Here is a 15,619-nt window from a genome sequence, read left to right as displayed (position 1 = left end):
TTCTCGGCAACTTGGGGGGTAGGGGGAGAGAGAGGAATACCTCGAGATGATCAAGCTCAAGATTTTAGCGCTGTCTTTTACATAAACAACTGTTCAACCTTCAACTTCTTTTTCTTCTTCGTAATCGATTATTTCGGCTGATACTATAAAATGGGCGCACTTCAGACCAGAAAAATCTCGAATAACTCGTCGGCGCTTTTGTCGTCACCTCCGGCTCTTATTTTCCATTTCCCAGTCGGAATAGATATCCCTCAAGGCCCACCTGGTAAGTGTCTCGTTACAAAATGTATATTAAGCATGCTATCAGTTAACACGAGTCTTTCATATAGAGGGATCATTATTTGCAAGCTCATTTGACTGGCTGATGGACATCAGAGTCCCAATTACTATTGCAACAGTGTACGCGACATGTGTCCACCTTGCAAACAGATCTCGTGGGCCTGGCTCACAGCCTGCCAGATTTGCTAGAACAGCACTGTTCAAGTACTTGGTAATTGCTCATAACATCTTTTTGTGCTTGTATTCGGCCTGGACTTGCTATGGCATGTCGTCTTCCTTGGTCCGAACTGTGATTGGCGCTTCCCACGCCCACTTGCGCGGATCCTCAAGCTTCTGGAGAGGGTTATGCTCTTTGAACGACGGAATCTGGGAGAACGGACTTAAGTATTACGGATTTTTGTTTTACTTGTCGAAGTTTTACGAAGTTTTGGACACTGTCATCATTCTCGCAAAGGGAAAGCAGTCTTCGTTGCTACAGACATACCACCATTCCGGCGCGATGCTATCGATGTGGGCAGGAATTCGCTGGGCAGCTCCACCAATCTGGATATTCGTTGTCTTCAATTCGTTGATCCACACCCTCATGTACTTCTATTACACACTTTCTGGTCTTAAGATTCCTGTTCCAAAAGCAGTCAAAAGAGCGCTTACAACGGCACAAATCTGCCAATTTGTATTCGGAGGCAGTCTTGCAGTCGCTCACTTGTTTGTCTACTATTTCGACCCTGACTCGAACCAGTATACCAGTTGCTTGGTCAACCCCGGCCAAACTGCTGCCTTGTTTATGAACGTCATTTATCTTGCTCCCCTTACATATTTATTCGTTGGCTTTTGGATTGATTCCTATGTCAGAGGTCGCAAATCTTCCACAAAGAAACCAACGAAACCAGTTGAGGCTAAAGTTGAAGAATACGCTGACAAAATGATCGAGTCTCAAGAGTAAGAAACCTTTAGAGTAGTAATTGCTATTATCAGTACAAAACCCACTATTTTAAATAGATTTCCTCCACACTGCTACTACACTTTGGGCAACCCAACAAACAGCAGAGTTGTTCTGTCCTGATCATTAGACTGAACCTTAACTTTATTGGCCATCAGCCACAAACTGCGCGGCTGGTTCAACTGGATTGTCACCACTACCTCGGCTATTTTTAGCAGTTTTCCTGTCTTCCGTCTGAGCTTGATCAGATATGATTTAGTTCAGGTAGCAAGCATCATTAATCGATAATTCACTGCCATTTTTCTGTTGTCTATCGTTATAATTCAGAGCAAATTCGACTCCAAGCATCTGACTGAGACGACTCGTGCGGCTTTACTATAAAGACTTAAGCCGCACGAAGGATAAATTACTGATCTATGTGAACAGGCACTACGATGCCAAATACATCAATTTTCTTACCTAAATCTTATTTACGCCAAGAAAAGAACAAAACAGTCTGCAACATTTCCTAACACAAAAACTCCGAGGCATAACAAAATTTCGTCGCATTACATAACTCAAACTAATCCTTCGCAAATACCCGATCCACATTCTCAATCATAAACTGCACGGCCGCGCTTCGTTTTCGTGCGTCCATCATCTCCCGTTCCCCCGTAACATCTCTCGCGAGAGTCGGCGCAAACACGACCGCCAGATTTAACGGCGTCATCTACCAAGACGTTAGACTAGCCTAAAAAACGCAAATATCATACACACTCACCAAATTCTGATCGCACTGAGCGACCACACGCGAAAGGTGCCGCACCAGATATTCCAGACATACCCTATGCGCTAATGGTAATGCCCGCATCACCTGCATCAGTATTCGCAACCTGTCTTCAAAAGCAGCCTGATCTGTTTGCCATAATTAGAATGCTCACTACCAAGAACAGGAACTAATTCTTACCGCAAGTCCCGATAAATTGCATGTATGAGTCGTAAGTAATCAATGGCACAGGTAAACAACGTAAATATTGTTTGAGTGTACTTGTAATTCCACATATATCACCTTGCATTGCTTCTTTGAATTCATCTTCAGATTTGATCGATTCCGGCGTCAAGATTACACCGATCAGCGACTCATTGGACATCTCATGTTCGTAGTAAGTCTCAACCGACGAATTCGATGACTTTGGCGTGAATTGAACTGCATTAGGTGGCGCCTCATATGCTGCTGTGCCAGATCGTGCAATCCTGTAGTGTTCAAATACCCGCTGAAGACTATCCGACTGCGACTTCATTCCCGATTTGCGATAAATGCCTTCGCAAGCCATTCCTCGTTGCTCCACCTCCTGAATACAACGCGACACAATAAACGGTACCTGGCGTTTCTCGTATCTTGTACGCACTGTGATATCAACTCCAAACAATCCAGTCCCAGTCATACCATTCTCTTCCGAACTAGAGTCACCTCCTTTTGCAAATGTGGAAGCCTTAACCTTCATTCCAAAATTTGATTTGCCTTCATCTACCCCGCTTGAAACCATTTCCTCTCTAGGCATAATGATGTTCAATCCGGCTCCAGACTGATCTGCTGCCGACCGAGAGAGCGAATCAGGACCGTCATAAGTAAACATCCGATTAAACCCCCTCACCGCGCCCTTAGCAACGATCTCTCCTTTGCGCTGCCAAAATCTTTTCTTTGCTCCCGCAAGTGCGTTTGATTCTGAAGAAATGAACGCCGATGCTTCCAATCCAGACGGAAATCTTGAGGTGCCGGCCGGTAAACCAGAAAATTCACCTTCTCGAGAAGAGGGCTCAACTGGTTGTAATTCATCTGTAGCTACTGTGTTCATACTATCTCCAAACTGATTTTGACGCGACTGTCTCCCAGTAGTCCCCAAAGACATGCTACCGTCACCAGGCAGCTCCGCCAAAGGCTGAGACAGTAGGCCGTCCACAGACATGTTAGATCCTACACTCGGCGACTCTTTGTGCTGCCTAAAACCTTCTTGTACTTGCTTGTTAAGACTAGCAGTCACTTTTTCAAGCTCGTGCTTCTTGTTGATCAAACTTTCTACTTGACGTGCGTATTCGTTCTTCAAATGAGACAGTCGCAGATTGTCTTCAATCAAACAATTTCTCTCAGAAACCAAACTATTGATCTCTTCCACAAATACTGTTTTGCTGCTACTCATCTCCTCATCGTACCTGGCGGAGAACTCGTTGCCGTAGTCGCTTTTTGCTTCAACCTGACTTGCCTTTGCCGCAGATAACGCAGCAAGCTCTCCTTTTGAAACAACAATACGAGAATCAAGTTCAGCCAAAACTGTCCGTCGCTGATTGATATTATCATCCAGGTATTTCTGATTTGGAAAATCAGACGACACAACTTTACTTTCCAAATTCAGAATTCTTGCTGATGCCTGAGCAAGCTCGTACTTGAGCTTAGCTACATCATTTCCATCAGCAGGCGGATGCAAAAGCTTGTACAAAGATTCATTGGCAGCGTGAATACTTCCCATTGAACCGTGCTCGCCGCGCGTAGTCAACCTAGAACTTGGACTATCGCCATTTGCCATGTAAGGCGACATTTGCACTTTCTTCGACGACAATGGTGAAGCATTACCATCTTTGGCATCAGTATGAGAAGGAGAAGAGCCTCCTGTAACAAAATTTCGCAAGGTAGACCTACTAGGCTTGCGCAAAAGACTTTGAAGGTGATTTGTTCGATGAGAAGATGTCTGCTGTGGCGACCGTGGAGAGCTAGTCAGTTGCTGGTCATTCAAAATGGTGGCAAAATCTTCTTCCAAATTAAAACCAGTATTCCCTCGGAATACCGGTAAAGACATATTCTACAATTTTGTTAATACTTATACACAAATGAAAAAGCACAAACTCGCTTGATCTCTTGGAGAATCGGCAGTGATTTCTCGCTCTCGCTTCGGTGTTTTGGGAGGTGAGGACATAAGTGACGTAGCGGCCTTTTCGGAGGAGCTACTGACAAAGGATGATGTCTTTGCAGTCTCAGAATCTTGCAAAACCGACGCTATGATTTGCTTGTCTTTCTTGGATCCAAAGGGAACACTGAACATGAATGGTGACCGTTTTGGATGAGATGCATGGCCTGTTGTTATGCGGCTGGTTGTACTGTCAAGCTTATTTTGATTAATTGTAATACTGTGAGACCTAGATAGTTGTTTCAAGACACTTTCGGCTGCAACAGAAGCAGATGAGACAGACCTCTTTAGCTCCTCAGTATTCTCACGTGTCCGTGAATTGTTTGGACCGTTGCTCAACTCTTGATATTTTGCACTGGTGTCAGCAGGAGGCGCTGATCGATCTTTTGCAACACCACTACTTTTATCCACCTTGAGACTCGTTGATCCTGCTAAAATCGGAGAATCGCTCTGTGGCGGACAGGACATGGCATGATGAGAATCGTCACGAGGTGGAAACGATATATCTGTGCGCAAACTTGACACTGACAGCTTTTCGATATCTGAAGCAGCACTTACCAAGGAAGGAGTGCTCTCATCGATAGTTGCGTCAACTGAAGCATTCTGAGGCGACCCATCCAGCTCTTGCGTCGCGATAGTGTTTATCATCTGCTTGTAAATTGGAAGCCCGGATTTTGAGTTTGACGGAATGACAGCGTTAGAGCATTCATCGAGAACCTTTGTACCAGTTTCAACACGCTTCATCGGACTGTGAGATACAGCGCTATGCACTTGGTCAATAATACTGGCTCTTGCATGATTGACAGTAACCATATCGGATGAGGACTGGATCAAGCTTTTATTCCCAGATTCATATTCTTCGTCCTTTAAAGTTGCCGGTATGGATTGCATAACCGTGGCGGTTGAATCGGTTATTGAAGTTGCTTCATTTGCATTTGCACTTCGAGTTAGAGGTACAGGTGGCAATAACTTATCAAGCAATTGCGGTGATGGAGTTCGTGTGGCTCGCAGCCTATCAAACATATCTGGCGAAGGTAGACGGACTTCGTCAGGCATTGCTGTCTTATCACGAACAGCTTGTTTCAACAAATCACTGGACTTTTCAGACAGCAGCTTTTCACTCATAAGTTGGGTAGTATCAGCTGTATCTAGTGCACTCTTGAGCTTGTTTCGACGCCGCTTTTCGACGAGCTTTTCGTGACAAGACATGCAAAAAATCCCCTGACTTGTCCTCGCATAGCGTAAATTTTCGATTGGCCGCTTGCAATTGCGACACTTAAAGCACTTTGCGCAAAACGCGCTATCTTTTCCGGTCAAAATAGCCAGATCATCAATCTTCTTGCCACAAACACAGCAGGAGTAACAGCAGGCACCGCAAATAAGATCCCCATTCCCTAACACTAATAAGTTTGTATCACAATCTAGTTGAGAATCGCAGTTTGAGCATCGGAAACATTCAATATGCCAGCGATTTCCTCCTGAAAGCATTTTAGTACGTAGCCTCTTATTGCAACCTATGATTCATACCAAGCTCAAATGCACGTCCTTCTTCTAAAATCTGAAAGCAAAAGTTAGACCCCAAACTAATTAACATGCAAATTCAAACCAACATTATTGCACTTCTTGCAAAAATAAACTTCATCGTCTACTTTAGCAAATGGATCCGACATTGGATCTATAACTTTATATTAAGCTGTACACTCGTACTTTTGGATGAGTGGCTCAAAATGAATTTTCCACATGCACCTCAACCACTTGTTACTCTTGTTCAGAATCCTTTGGCTGTAAAATGTAAAAGATGCAAAAGGTAGATGGGTTAGTTGCCTTACTAGAGCCGGCATATACTATGTTTGAAGTACAGGGGTAGTTTTGTAACGCGTAATATAAATAAGGTTTACATATATCTGACTGCACCAATATTGCAAAGCTGAATTTCGAAAGCTTAACAAACTCGCATCTTATTCCTATTAATAAACGCAATCTGGAACTTTTACAGCATGCCGCCCAGTATATACAAAGCTATCTTAACTCCCCAACCAACCTTTCTATCATGTCGATCAAAATCCTTCTCTTTCATTTCCGTTGCAAATGTTTTCAGATTGTTAACTTCATCGTTCATCTGCCTTTGTAATTCAGCGTCCCGAGTAATCACAATTGCCCCCGACTCTAAATCTAGTCGTTGAGATCGTCGCGTAAAGTTTGACGATCCAACAACCGTTATACACGGCTCAACCGCGTTGGGTGTAGCGATCCAGATACCTTTTGCGTGATATGTCCACCCCCCAGGTTGATTCAAAACCCCATTCTTCCATTCTAGCAAATGTATAAAGCTGGATTTGTGGCGTTTGTTGACGTCTTGCACAAAGTTTTTGGCCAACAAAGTATATGCTTGTGGAAGGTATTTTGATATTCCGGCAGATTCGTAAAAACCATTTGCCTCAGGCGCAGCTGTGACGACAACTCCGTCTTTAGTGTTCGAGTTCAAGAGCATGTCACGATAACTACTATAGATATTGAAGTAGCCAGCCGTAAACATCCAGGAAACTCCATCTAGTTTCATAATATTTAAAAGACGCTGTATAGCCAGAAATTCTGTCGATACATTGGGACTGAGTAGTGGTGTCATCTGAGATATTGGATACACAACAGTCATGTTCAATGAATCGTTTAAGCCAACGCGCCCCGAACTCATAGACTGCGAAGGTCTAAGTAGAGGCACAAGCAGCTTTGTGGCATCCTGCATATACTTCAATGCCCTTTTTGTTGGCTCTGGTGCCCGATTGGTGGCAGGCCACTGCAGCCTAAACCCACTAGAGGACCGATCTGGTATCAGCAAATAGCTCAAAGATGATACAGCGTCAAATAACTTCTTATAGTATTCTGTAATTTGTGAACATTTGAAAAAATAATATCGATCTTGTCGGTTTGTGAAATAATCATTCGAAAGATTTGCTCTGAAGACGTTAGCGCTGATAACCGGGGTAGTCTCTCATAAACTTCGTACCCTGACAATATTACCTCATCGTCAAAACCATATAGTTTCATATGCTGCAACCCCCAGCCTTCGTTTATTCGCTTTGGAATGATCAGTCTTGACAAACCATATAAATTTGGAGTGTGAAAGAGTCGAATCTCTACTCTGTCTGCGAATTCTTCAGAAAGTTCTGACATCAATGAGGCACTACACTTGTTTGGCGCTTCTCTGGTACCGCGTAACGCGTCAGTTAGTAGCGAGACTTTTAGTGACGGATTGACTCGTAGCGCAGTCCGTATACAATCAATAAGTTCAACTTCTGTCTTTCCAATGTATAACGAAGCTAAAAACACTCTGGTTTTGGCTTGTAGTATCTTGCTTTTTAAAACAGAATAAAACTCTTTTGGGCTTTTCAATATGTCAATTTGCCCTTGTTGTAGAAAAAATCGAGGTGCAATTTCGTCTAGGCGGTCCATTGTAGTCAGTATTTCCGGATGAATAGCAGTTGCGGTTGGCAGCAGTGGCGACTGAAAGTTTGCTGCCGCCGATCTCAAAGAGGTCATCGAATACATTGCAAATTTATAGCAATTTTTCTACAGGACGATACCGTCCACTGGACGCTTCAATAGCTATATCCTGGGATATTCACGGTGCGGCTTTTACAACCAGTTGCGCGTCGAGCAAGTAACTAAATATGTGGGTCGCGGAAAGTATCAACAATAAATTGAAAATCACGCGATAAATTACAGAAGCTCTAAAACCTTACAAAACTACAGCAAGACATACAGCTAAGGCCTCGAGACGCCAAACAAAATCATGCACAAATCTTCATTGCCGCACCCCTTAACATATGCTGATAATTAAGACGCAGAACCTGCTAACAATGCAGGATGTTTTCGCAGCTGGTGGACACACTGAAATCATGTTAGCTATACTTAATGCAAAACGTATCTTAGTCACCTTGCTTATTGTTTGGACCAGTAACGCTGGCTTTAACGGTTTAGACAAATACTCGTCCATCTGCGCCTGCATGCAACGTTCTCGATCACCCAGCATTGCATGTGCTGTAAGAGCAACTATTGGCGTTCTTGCCCTTATGCCAATGTGTTGCCGCTCCCATTCTCGGATCTTAGCAGTCGCTTCAAACCCACCCATGACGGGCATTTGAACGTCCATTAAAACGACGTCGTAACGTTTCTTCTTCACTGCTTCAAAGGCTTCAAGACCATTTTCCACGACTTCCACTCGATGTTTATACTTCTCAAGAATTCTGACAGCGAGTTTTTGATTCACCACGTTATCTTCAGCTAGTAAAATTTCATAAGTTGTTGCACCATCTGAATTCGACGGGGCAGCACGACTCTCCAACGCAGGTCTTAAAGCATTACCTAAATCTTGTACCGAGCATGGTGTATTACCATACGATGTTATTCCCAGATCCAGACAAAGTTTTAGATTAACTTGTGGAATACAGGGATTCAATAGCACTAACGGAACATACTTGAGATGATTAAGCGTTCGCAGCTTTGCAGCGACTTCCAAACTATCCACGATAATCGTATCAAATTTAGGACCACTATGGTCAACTGGTAACGGAGCATCTTCTACTGAACCAGCAACCCATGGCTTCAAGCCAAGTTGAGCTATAGATCGTATCAAGTCGCTTGTAACTGACTTCTCGTGAACGGTATCGATAAAAAGAACATAATGATCTTTGAAGGCCGCTAGATTTTCGAGCAACGTGTTTAGACCTCCTTCAGCTTGTTTGACACGAAGAGTGAAATAAAATTTTGATCCTTTACCGAATTCCGAGTGAACCCAAATCTGGCCACCCATTAAATTTATTAGCTGTCTGGAAATAGATAGACCTAGACCAGTACCTCCGAATTTTCGAGTAGTTGACCCATCTGCCTGGCAGAAAGTATCGAAAATGACACCAAGCTTGTCATTCTGAATACCGATACCAGTATCTGAAACACAGAATTCTATCAACATCTCTTCTGAGCCAACAGGCTGAATTACCCGACCAGCCCGTCGCACACTCAATGCAACCTCACCACTCCCTGTAAACTTGATGGCGTTGCCCACAAGATTTAGAATAACTTGCCGCAACCGGAAAGAGTCGCCGACCAAGCTGTCAGGAAAGGTGTTGTCAATCTGATATACAAGATTGAGATGACGCTCGTTTGCCTTAACCGCTAACGTCTTCAACGCACCAAACACAGTGCCTCGAAGCGAGAAGGCAATTTTCTCTATTGTCATTCGATTAGCCTCGATCTTGGAAATATCAAGAATATCGTCGATAATGGTAAGCAGCGAATTAGCAAGGTTATGAACAATAGACAACATTTCTCTTTGATACTGGGTAAGCTCTGTGTCGAGAGATAATTGGGTCATGCCAATTATTCCATTCATAGGTGTACGAATTTCATGAGACATATTTGCCAAAAACTCCGACTTAGTTCTATTGGCTAATTCGGCAGCTTCACGAGCGGCGGTATTCCGTTGAATGGACTCGCGAAGATTAAGAACCATTTGATTGATTTTTGTCTTCAACGCATCCATTTCTCCTGATGCTTCTACTGTGATGAAGCGTGTAAAATCACCATCAGTAGCTGCCGCTGTGATTTGAGCAAATGCACGCACTTGCGTTGTGAGATTCGCCGCCATAATGTTGACATTTGTAGTGATTTCTTTCCATAAACCATCAACATCAGAAACCTGTGCCTGCACACCAAGTTTTCCATCAATACCAACGTCCTTGGCCACACGTGTGACTTCAGACGCAAAAACTTGTAGTCTGTCTACCATCTTGTTGATTGTAGATTTTAGAGCTAACATCTCTCCTTGTGCATGTACGTCAATCTTACGTGACAGGTCACCTTCGGCCACTGCGGTCGTAACGTCTGCAATAGAGCGTACTTGAATTGTGAGATTCGAGGCCATGACGTTGACATTCTCAGTTATTTCCTTCCAAGCACCTTCAACATCCTCTACTTTTGCCTGTCCACCAAGTATGCCTTCAGTGCCAACCGCCCTTGCAACCTTGGTGACCTCTAGAGCAAAATTTTGCAATCTATCTACCATTTTATTAATAGTCGATTTAAGATCCAGCATCTCTCCGCGACAGTTAGCTGAAACCTTTTGTGACAAATCACCTCGAGCAACTGCTGTTGTCACTTTTGCAATGTTGCGCACTTGATCAGTTAGGTTAGATGCCATTGCGTTAACATTGTCCGTAAGTTCCCGCCAAATGCCCTCCACTCCCTCAATTTGAGCCTGTCCGCCAAGTCTTCCTTCAACACCAGTCTCGCGGGCAACTCTCGTAACTTCAAATGCAAACGTTCGCAACTGATCGACCATAGAATTGATCGTCTTTTGCAGTTCCAGAATTTCTCCCTGAGCATGAACATTAATTTTCCGAGATAAGTCTCCTTGAGCAACAGCTCGAGTAACATCAGCAATTTCCCGGACTTGATTCGTCAGATTCGAAGCCATAATGTTAACATTATCTGTCAGTTCGCGCCAAACTCCTTCAGTTCCTTCACCTTCTGCCTGCCCTCCAAGTGTTCCACCAGCAACTTCTGTTGCAACTCGAGTGACTTCAGATGCAAATCGCTGTAATTGATCCATCATCCGATTAATGGTTTCCTTAAATTTAACAATCTCCGGATCAAGCTCTTCTTGGTGAACAGTAACTTTTTTTGACAAATCTCCTTGAGCGACAGCTATGACAACCTCGCCTATTTCCATTAAAGCACGCTGAAACGCACGGTTGGCATTCTGCGATTTCCTCAGCTCTCGGTCCAGAATATTAGTATCAACAATTCGTCTCTCATGAGGCTCAAAGGACTCAGTGAAATCTTTAATCATTTCTCTCGCTTGGGATAAATCAGATTCTAATGCTAAAACGGCTGTTTTTCTTTCTAACAATTCCCTCTCTTGCGCTTTGACCTTGGCATTTAATTTTTCCAATTCAAGTGCCTGCTGCTCGAATTTGACTGATATATTAGCTGGTAGAATTACAGCGTCGGCGCTATTTCCACGTGAAAGACCTGCTCCATGATTGAGATTACTGAGACCGGGATTTGTTGGAAATGGGTAAGAATCAAGATCATTTGAATGAAGTCTAGTTATGGCAATAAACGGGGAAGGCGTAGTTTCGTTTGAGATTGAAAGCAACGGAGTAGTTACTGCCGACGATGCAGTCGATGACACACCACTCTGCGAGTTGTTTCCCGGCAAAGACTGCACCTGGGTGGAATAAGAAGACGCAGCAGTAGTGGACGAAGCAAACTGTTCTAGATCGCGAACTCGATACAACACGGCAGCAAGCTCCTTTTCTAGTTGATCCTTAATATCACACGGAGCACCCGGTAAAACTATCGGTTTTGTTGATGTTATTAAAAAGGAATCTGCTGCGGCAACATTGTGCAACACCGAAATAACAGCCTGGCAGGTAACATCATCGCAAGAACCCATTGCAGCGGCTTTAAACGCATTAATTTAGCCTTGTATTCAATATATAACAATAAATTGCCTACCTAACGATCCTAGCTGAAGGAAAGTTTTGGTGCTTTTGCAAGAAAATGCACGACAGTGGAGAGCTTGAAGAAGTAAACGACGATCCTACAAATATCCCAGTATCCTACATAATAAATCGTTCAAATTATACGCGCTGACGGAATATGTCCAACTTTAAAAGCTTATTGCTGTTGTTTAGGTGTATGCGAGCGGTAATAGTACCAAAATAAAGACAAGAGTTAATAAGGTTTTGCCTTCGAGTCATAATATAACTATTTGAGGGTTTGGATTTTTTCTTAGTTAAGCGTGTTTTATAAGGGTTTGGTAATAAATAGGGTTAGGGCTTAATTTTATGATAACACTGCTCGTTAGCTTAAAGGTTATGTATGTATAAGTTGTCCAGGTTGTTATATATTTTTGTAGCATGTAGTTGCATTGAAAAAAAAGCATCAAACTCAATTTTAGGTCTAATTAGAAAGCTAATACCCTCGTACAGGCGTAAATGATATTAAGTATCATATGCCCAATATGTTGGAATATGTGTAATACTCCTCATTCTACTGACTACTGTGTTACTGTATTCTGTAGTAAACTGTCTGTTTTATTGCACTCTTCATAATACTGCTCATCTATAAACTAAAAATATATTACTATGTAATAACCCTCTAACTATATGTATATATATATAACTCCCTAACTATATGTAAAAATATATATATATATATATTGTAATCAAATCTTGAACGATTTCAGCTACAAAGAAACCGGATAAGACACGATAAAGCTTAATGGCAAGTGTGGATGTTCAACTCTAAATAAGCGAAAGTCTAATTTCAATTAACCTTGAATGTAGTAAAGTTTCGAGAAATGACACATGTAACAATACAAAGTGCAACGAACAAACATACATTCAACTCCTCTATAATATACACTCTACGTTATGACTATATAAGCATTCGTATGTAGTACTGACTATAACGTGACATGGAATGGACCGTCACGCGTTCACGATGAGCGCTCCCATTGTTAAGTTGTAAGAACAGCCGTTGGGTGTATCTATGTTAGGCGCTGACGTAGAAGTAGGAAGTAGTAATTAATAGATAAATATATTCAAGAGTATTAAACGAAATCTCGAACGTGAGGAACTATTATAAATAGGGTGCCGGGCACCACGTAGTATCGTTCCTCACGTTCGAAGCTACGGGTGAGAAGTTAGAAACAGAGATAACAGGATTAATAACAGACAGTACACAGCCACGCGGTTACTCGGACGAGTAGCCAATCACAATGGCTATGTTCACGCCCGAGGGTCCGCGACCTACTGTCGCACCAATCACCAGAGCCCGCGCCCGCACGACTTACCTTATGCGCGTCCCGTTATCCCTCTAGCCACCGCGGCCCCGAAACTCCTTACCTTCGGCTCCAGATGCTCCTTCGGGCGCACCTCGGTTAGCCACCATGACATTATTACTTGTTTGTTATAGCTGTCTTTACTACTTGATTAGTAGTTGTTTTAAAGTAAGCTTTTACTTTGTTTTATTTTGAGAGCTTCATATTCTAATAGTTTGCAACGTGCGTTTTGACGTGATAGAACTCGGGGACCAGAAAAAACATTTTAGGACATGACTTTTTACGAGAACATGACCCCGCCATTAATTGGACTGAGGGACGCATCGAGAACTGGAGCGCTTCCTGCTCTGCCTCAGGTCATACAGGCTCTACGCGTCCCGCGCGAGTTACTGGACCGTCATGTCAGCACCGTCTCTGTAGTGGACAGGCCGAATGTGTAGAGGAGTTTCATGTGTTGGAAGAATTAGATTTTGATTTAGTTAATGAAGAGGACTCTTCTGAGAAGTGGTCTCACTTGTAGGTTAATTAACAGTATAATACTCTTATGTAGATTGTAATAGACTCCTCTAGCAAGTTCTAGTACGTAGTATTACTCATATAAACCTTTAAACTCATTAATCGACATTCAGCAGTTCAACTCTCGTGAACTAATTAGAGTTTGGGAGGTTTTAAACAAAGTTCTACCTTCTACCTTGAATAACTCGCTCAATATGTAATCTTGATATTCGGCATTCTGAGATCTCTAAGATCATTTTCGTATCTTTTACGTTTGAATGCGCTGACTTTTGAGGTCGTAGTGCTGATATTCAACTAACTACATTAACTTGAAATATTGAGCCGCATGACCTCCTGACTTAACCCTGATTTCTTGACTTATGTCGAAGGTTTGATTGTCTCATGATCCTCATGATCTCTCACAATAGGAGACGTGGAAGTCGCGCACGCACTGCAAATTCCATGTCATGGTGGCTAACCGAGGTGCGCCCGAAGGTGCATCCGGAGCCGGAGGTAAGGAGTTGCGGGCCCGCGGTGGCTAGGGAGATAACGGGCGCGCATAGGGTAAGTCGTGCGGGCGCGGGCTCTGGTGATTGGTGCGACAATAGGTCGCGGACCCTCGGGCGAGAACATAGCTAATGCGATTAGCTACTCGCCCGAGTAACAGCGTGGCTGTGTACTGTCTGTTACTGATTCTGTTATCTCTGTTTCTAACTTCTCATCCGTAGCTTCGAACGTGAGGAACTATTATAAATAGGGTGCCGGGCACCACGTAGTATTGTTCCTCACGTTCGAGATTTCGTTTACTTACTCTTGAATATATTTGTTTACTATTTATCTTTATTACTACGTTATCCCCTAACATTCCATCCCGTTACCTTGCCCTTTGCCCAATCGACTTCAGGGTTATGGTTTTTCAAAAAACTTTGCCCCAGTACAACCTGTTGGTGACCCAACTTTGTAACGTCAAAAATTTCTTCAGAAGCGTGCCCTGCCACGACGACTGTCAGAATGGCCTCGTGCGTAATTAGCTCAAGCTCTCGGCCATCAATAACCCTTGCCACCACTGGCTTGGACTTCTTTTTCAAAGGAATTCCGTGCTGACGGACCAGAGTGGAACCAATCACGTTGTCGGTTGCGCCGGAATCGATCAAGACTTGAGTTTCCAATTGAATTGCTCTGTTGTCTACTGCTGACAAGATACAGGGAAGGATGAGACGGGGTTTCTTAAGGGAAGAATTGTCAGCAGTGGCAATGTCAATCATCTGGACATCTGTATCGACTGCGGCAATGTCGGTCATTTCGATATCTTTTGCGCTCGCCAATGGACCGTTCATTGGCGAGCCTTCCCGTTTCCCGATAACGAGTACAACGTGGGAGCTGGTTCTTCATCGTCGTGGTGATCTTCCTCGCATCGAAAAGAAGCAATGTCCTTGCTCTTGTTATCTCGTTCGGGGCATTCACGGAGGACATGACCGGGTTGACCGCAGTACAGACAGAGATGGTTTTCAAAACGACGGGAGCGTTCCTCCGGGGTTAATTTGGTAAAGCGTCGGGCGGAGGATTCGAAGGAGCGTTTCTGGAACTTGGCTGGACGGGAAGGTTTCTGGTGCTCCTTCTTGGGACGACGACTGGCAGCGCTGGAGGACTCGGCCGTGTCGGACTCCGTGTCGGACTCCATGTCCGAATCTTCTGAATCGGGGTTCTTATAGCGCTTCGTTGTAAGGAGGGGGATCTGGAGAGAGCTGTTTGTGTAGATAGAGATAATAAATGATATTAAAATAATTGTTCAAGAGTTCTCGGGGCGAAACAAGATCTTGAGCGTGAGGAGTAGGAAGTATTGGGCGGCGGGAACCCTTCTTATACAACTCCTCACGCTCGGTTTACAACTAACTACTGACTACGGTTTTCAGGCAAGAAATTCGGGACTAGGACTCGGGACTAGGACTCGGGACAGGACTCGGAACAGGACTCGGAACAGGACTCGGAACAGGACTCCGGAATATACCTCGGTGTCGCAACGAGGATCCGGGTTGTGCTAACGCGCGCGGGGGCATTAGACCCGGAACGAGGACCCGATACTTTTAGAACTAACAATGACGTTATTTTCAAGAGGGA

General features: G+C 43.6%; 5 protein-coding genes across 5 annotated transcripts; 1 reads left to right on the top strand and 4 right to left on the bottom strand.

Moving 5' to 3' along the window:
- The first annotated feature begins 20 nt into the window (after positions 1 to 20).
- Positions 21 to 1,291, top strand: V1512DRAFT_267294 (GNS1/SUR4 family-domain-containing protein). The gene is made up of 2 exons (XM_066917249.1): positions 21 to 265; positions 330 to 1,291. Exons 1-2 carry the CDS (start codon positions 151 to 153, stop codon positions 1,220 to 1,222), a joined length of 1,008 nt encoding a protein of 335 aa, XP_066769560.1. The 5' UTR covers positions 21 to 150; the 3' UTR covers positions 1,223 to 1,291.
- A 341-nt stretch (positions 1,292 to 1,632) lies between these two features.
- V1512DRAFT_84194 (uncharacterized protein) lies at positions 1,633 to 6,002 on the bottom strand. Its single transcript, XM_066918529.1, has 7 exons — positions 5,769 to 6,002; positions 5,686 to 5,716; positions 4,442 to 5,636; positions 4,102 to 4,387; positions 2,166 to 4,053; positions 1,980 to 2,113; positions 1,633 to 1,928 (listed from the first exon to the last, which is right to left on the bottom strand). The coding sequence occupies exons 1-7, from the start codon at positions 5,826 to 5,828 to the stop codon at positions 1,782 to 1,784; spliced, it is 3,741 nt and encodes a 1,246-aa protein (XP_066769559.1). The 5' UTR covers positions 5,829 to 6,002; the 3' UTR covers positions 1,633 to 1,781.
- Positions 6,003 to 6,069: 67 nt separating this feature from the next.
- V1512DRAFT_267289 (uncharacterized protein) lies at positions 6,070 to 7,799 on the bottom strand. The gene is made up of 2 exons (XM_066917248.1): positions 7,163 to 7,799; positions 6,070 to 7,112 (listed from the first exon to the last, which is right to left on the bottom strand). Exons 1-2 carry the CDS (start codon positions 7,702 to 7,704, stop codon positions 6,149 to 6,151), a joined length of 1,506 nt encoding a protein of 501 aa, XP_066769558.1. The 5' UTR covers positions 7,705 to 7,799; the 3' UTR covers positions 6,070 to 6,148.
- Positions 7,800 to 7,992: 193 nt separating this feature from the next.
- Positions 7,993 to 11,005, bottom strand: V1512DRAFT_212237 (uncharacterized protein; the record flags this gene model as incomplete). The annotated part of the gene is made up of 2 exons (XM_066913558.1): positions 7,993 to 8,046; positions 8,093 to 11,005. The coding sequence occupies 2 exons, from the start codon at positions 11,003 to 11,005 to the stop codon at positions 7,993 to 7,995; spliced, it is 2,967 nt and encodes a 988-aa protein (XP_066769557.1).
- A 3,180-nt stretch (positions 11,006 to 14,185) lies between these two features.
- Positions 14,186 to 15,140, bottom strand: V1512DRAFT_84115 (uncharacterized protein). Its single transcript, XM_066918528.1, has 2 exons — positions 14,313 to 15,140; positions 14,186 to 14,190 (listed from the first exon to the last, which is right to left on the bottom strand). The coding sequence occupies exon 1, from the start codon at positions 14,836 to 14,838 to the stop codon at positions 14,353 to 14,355; it is 486 nt and encodes a 161-aa protein (XP_066769556.1). The 5' UTR covers positions 14,839 to 15,140; the 3' UTR covers positions 14,186 to 14,190; positions 14,313 to 14,352.
- Between the last annotated feature and the right edge of the window lie 479 nt (positions 15,141 to 15,619).

This window comes from Lipomyces arxii (assembly GCF_038497795.1).
Source record: "Lipomyces arxii strain Phaff 12-163 unplaced genomic scaffold V1512scaffold_24, whole genome shotgun sequence".
Taxonomy (NCBI): Eukaryota; Fungi; Ascomycota; class Lipomycetes; order Lipomycetales; family Lipomycetaceae; genus Lipomyces; species Lipomyces arxii.
The sequence above is the reverse complement of the archived record's forward strand: the minus strand, read 5'-3'. Positions and strand labels throughout refer to the sequence as shown.

Coding starts and splice junctions, on each gene's coding strand:
- V1512DRAFT_267294 (XM_066917249.1), top strand. CDS start 151: ATGGGCGCACTTCAGACCAGAAAAATCTCGAATAACTCGTCGGCGCTT. Junction 266..329: donor TATCCCTCAAGGCCCACCTG/GTAAGTGTCTCG, acceptor TCTTTCATATAG/AGGGATCATTATTTGCAAGC.
- V1512DRAFT_84194 (XM_066918529.1), bottom strand. CDS start 5,828: ATGTCGGATCCATTTGCTAAAGTAGACGATGAAGTTTATTTTTGCAAG. Junction 5,717..5,768: donor TTTGCAAGAAGTGCAATAAT/GTTGGTTTGAAT, acceptor TTTTGCTTTCAG/ATTTTAGAAGAAGGACGTGC. Junction 4,388..4,441: donor AATACTGAGGAGCTAAAGAG/GTCTGTCTCATC, acceptor ACAACTATCTAG/GTCTCACAGTATTACAATTA.
- V1512DRAFT_267289 (XM_066917248.1), bottom strand. CDS start 7,704: ATGTATTCGATGACCTCTTTGAGATCGGCGGCAGCAAACTTTCAGTCG. Junction 7,113..7,162: donor GATGAGGTAATATTGTCAGG/GTACGAAGTTTA, acceptor TAACGTCTTCAG/AGCAAATCTTTCGAATGATT.
- V1512DRAFT_84115 (XM_066918528.1), bottom strand. CDS start 14,838: ATGAACGGTCCATTGGCGAGCGCAAAAGATATCGAAATGACCGACATT.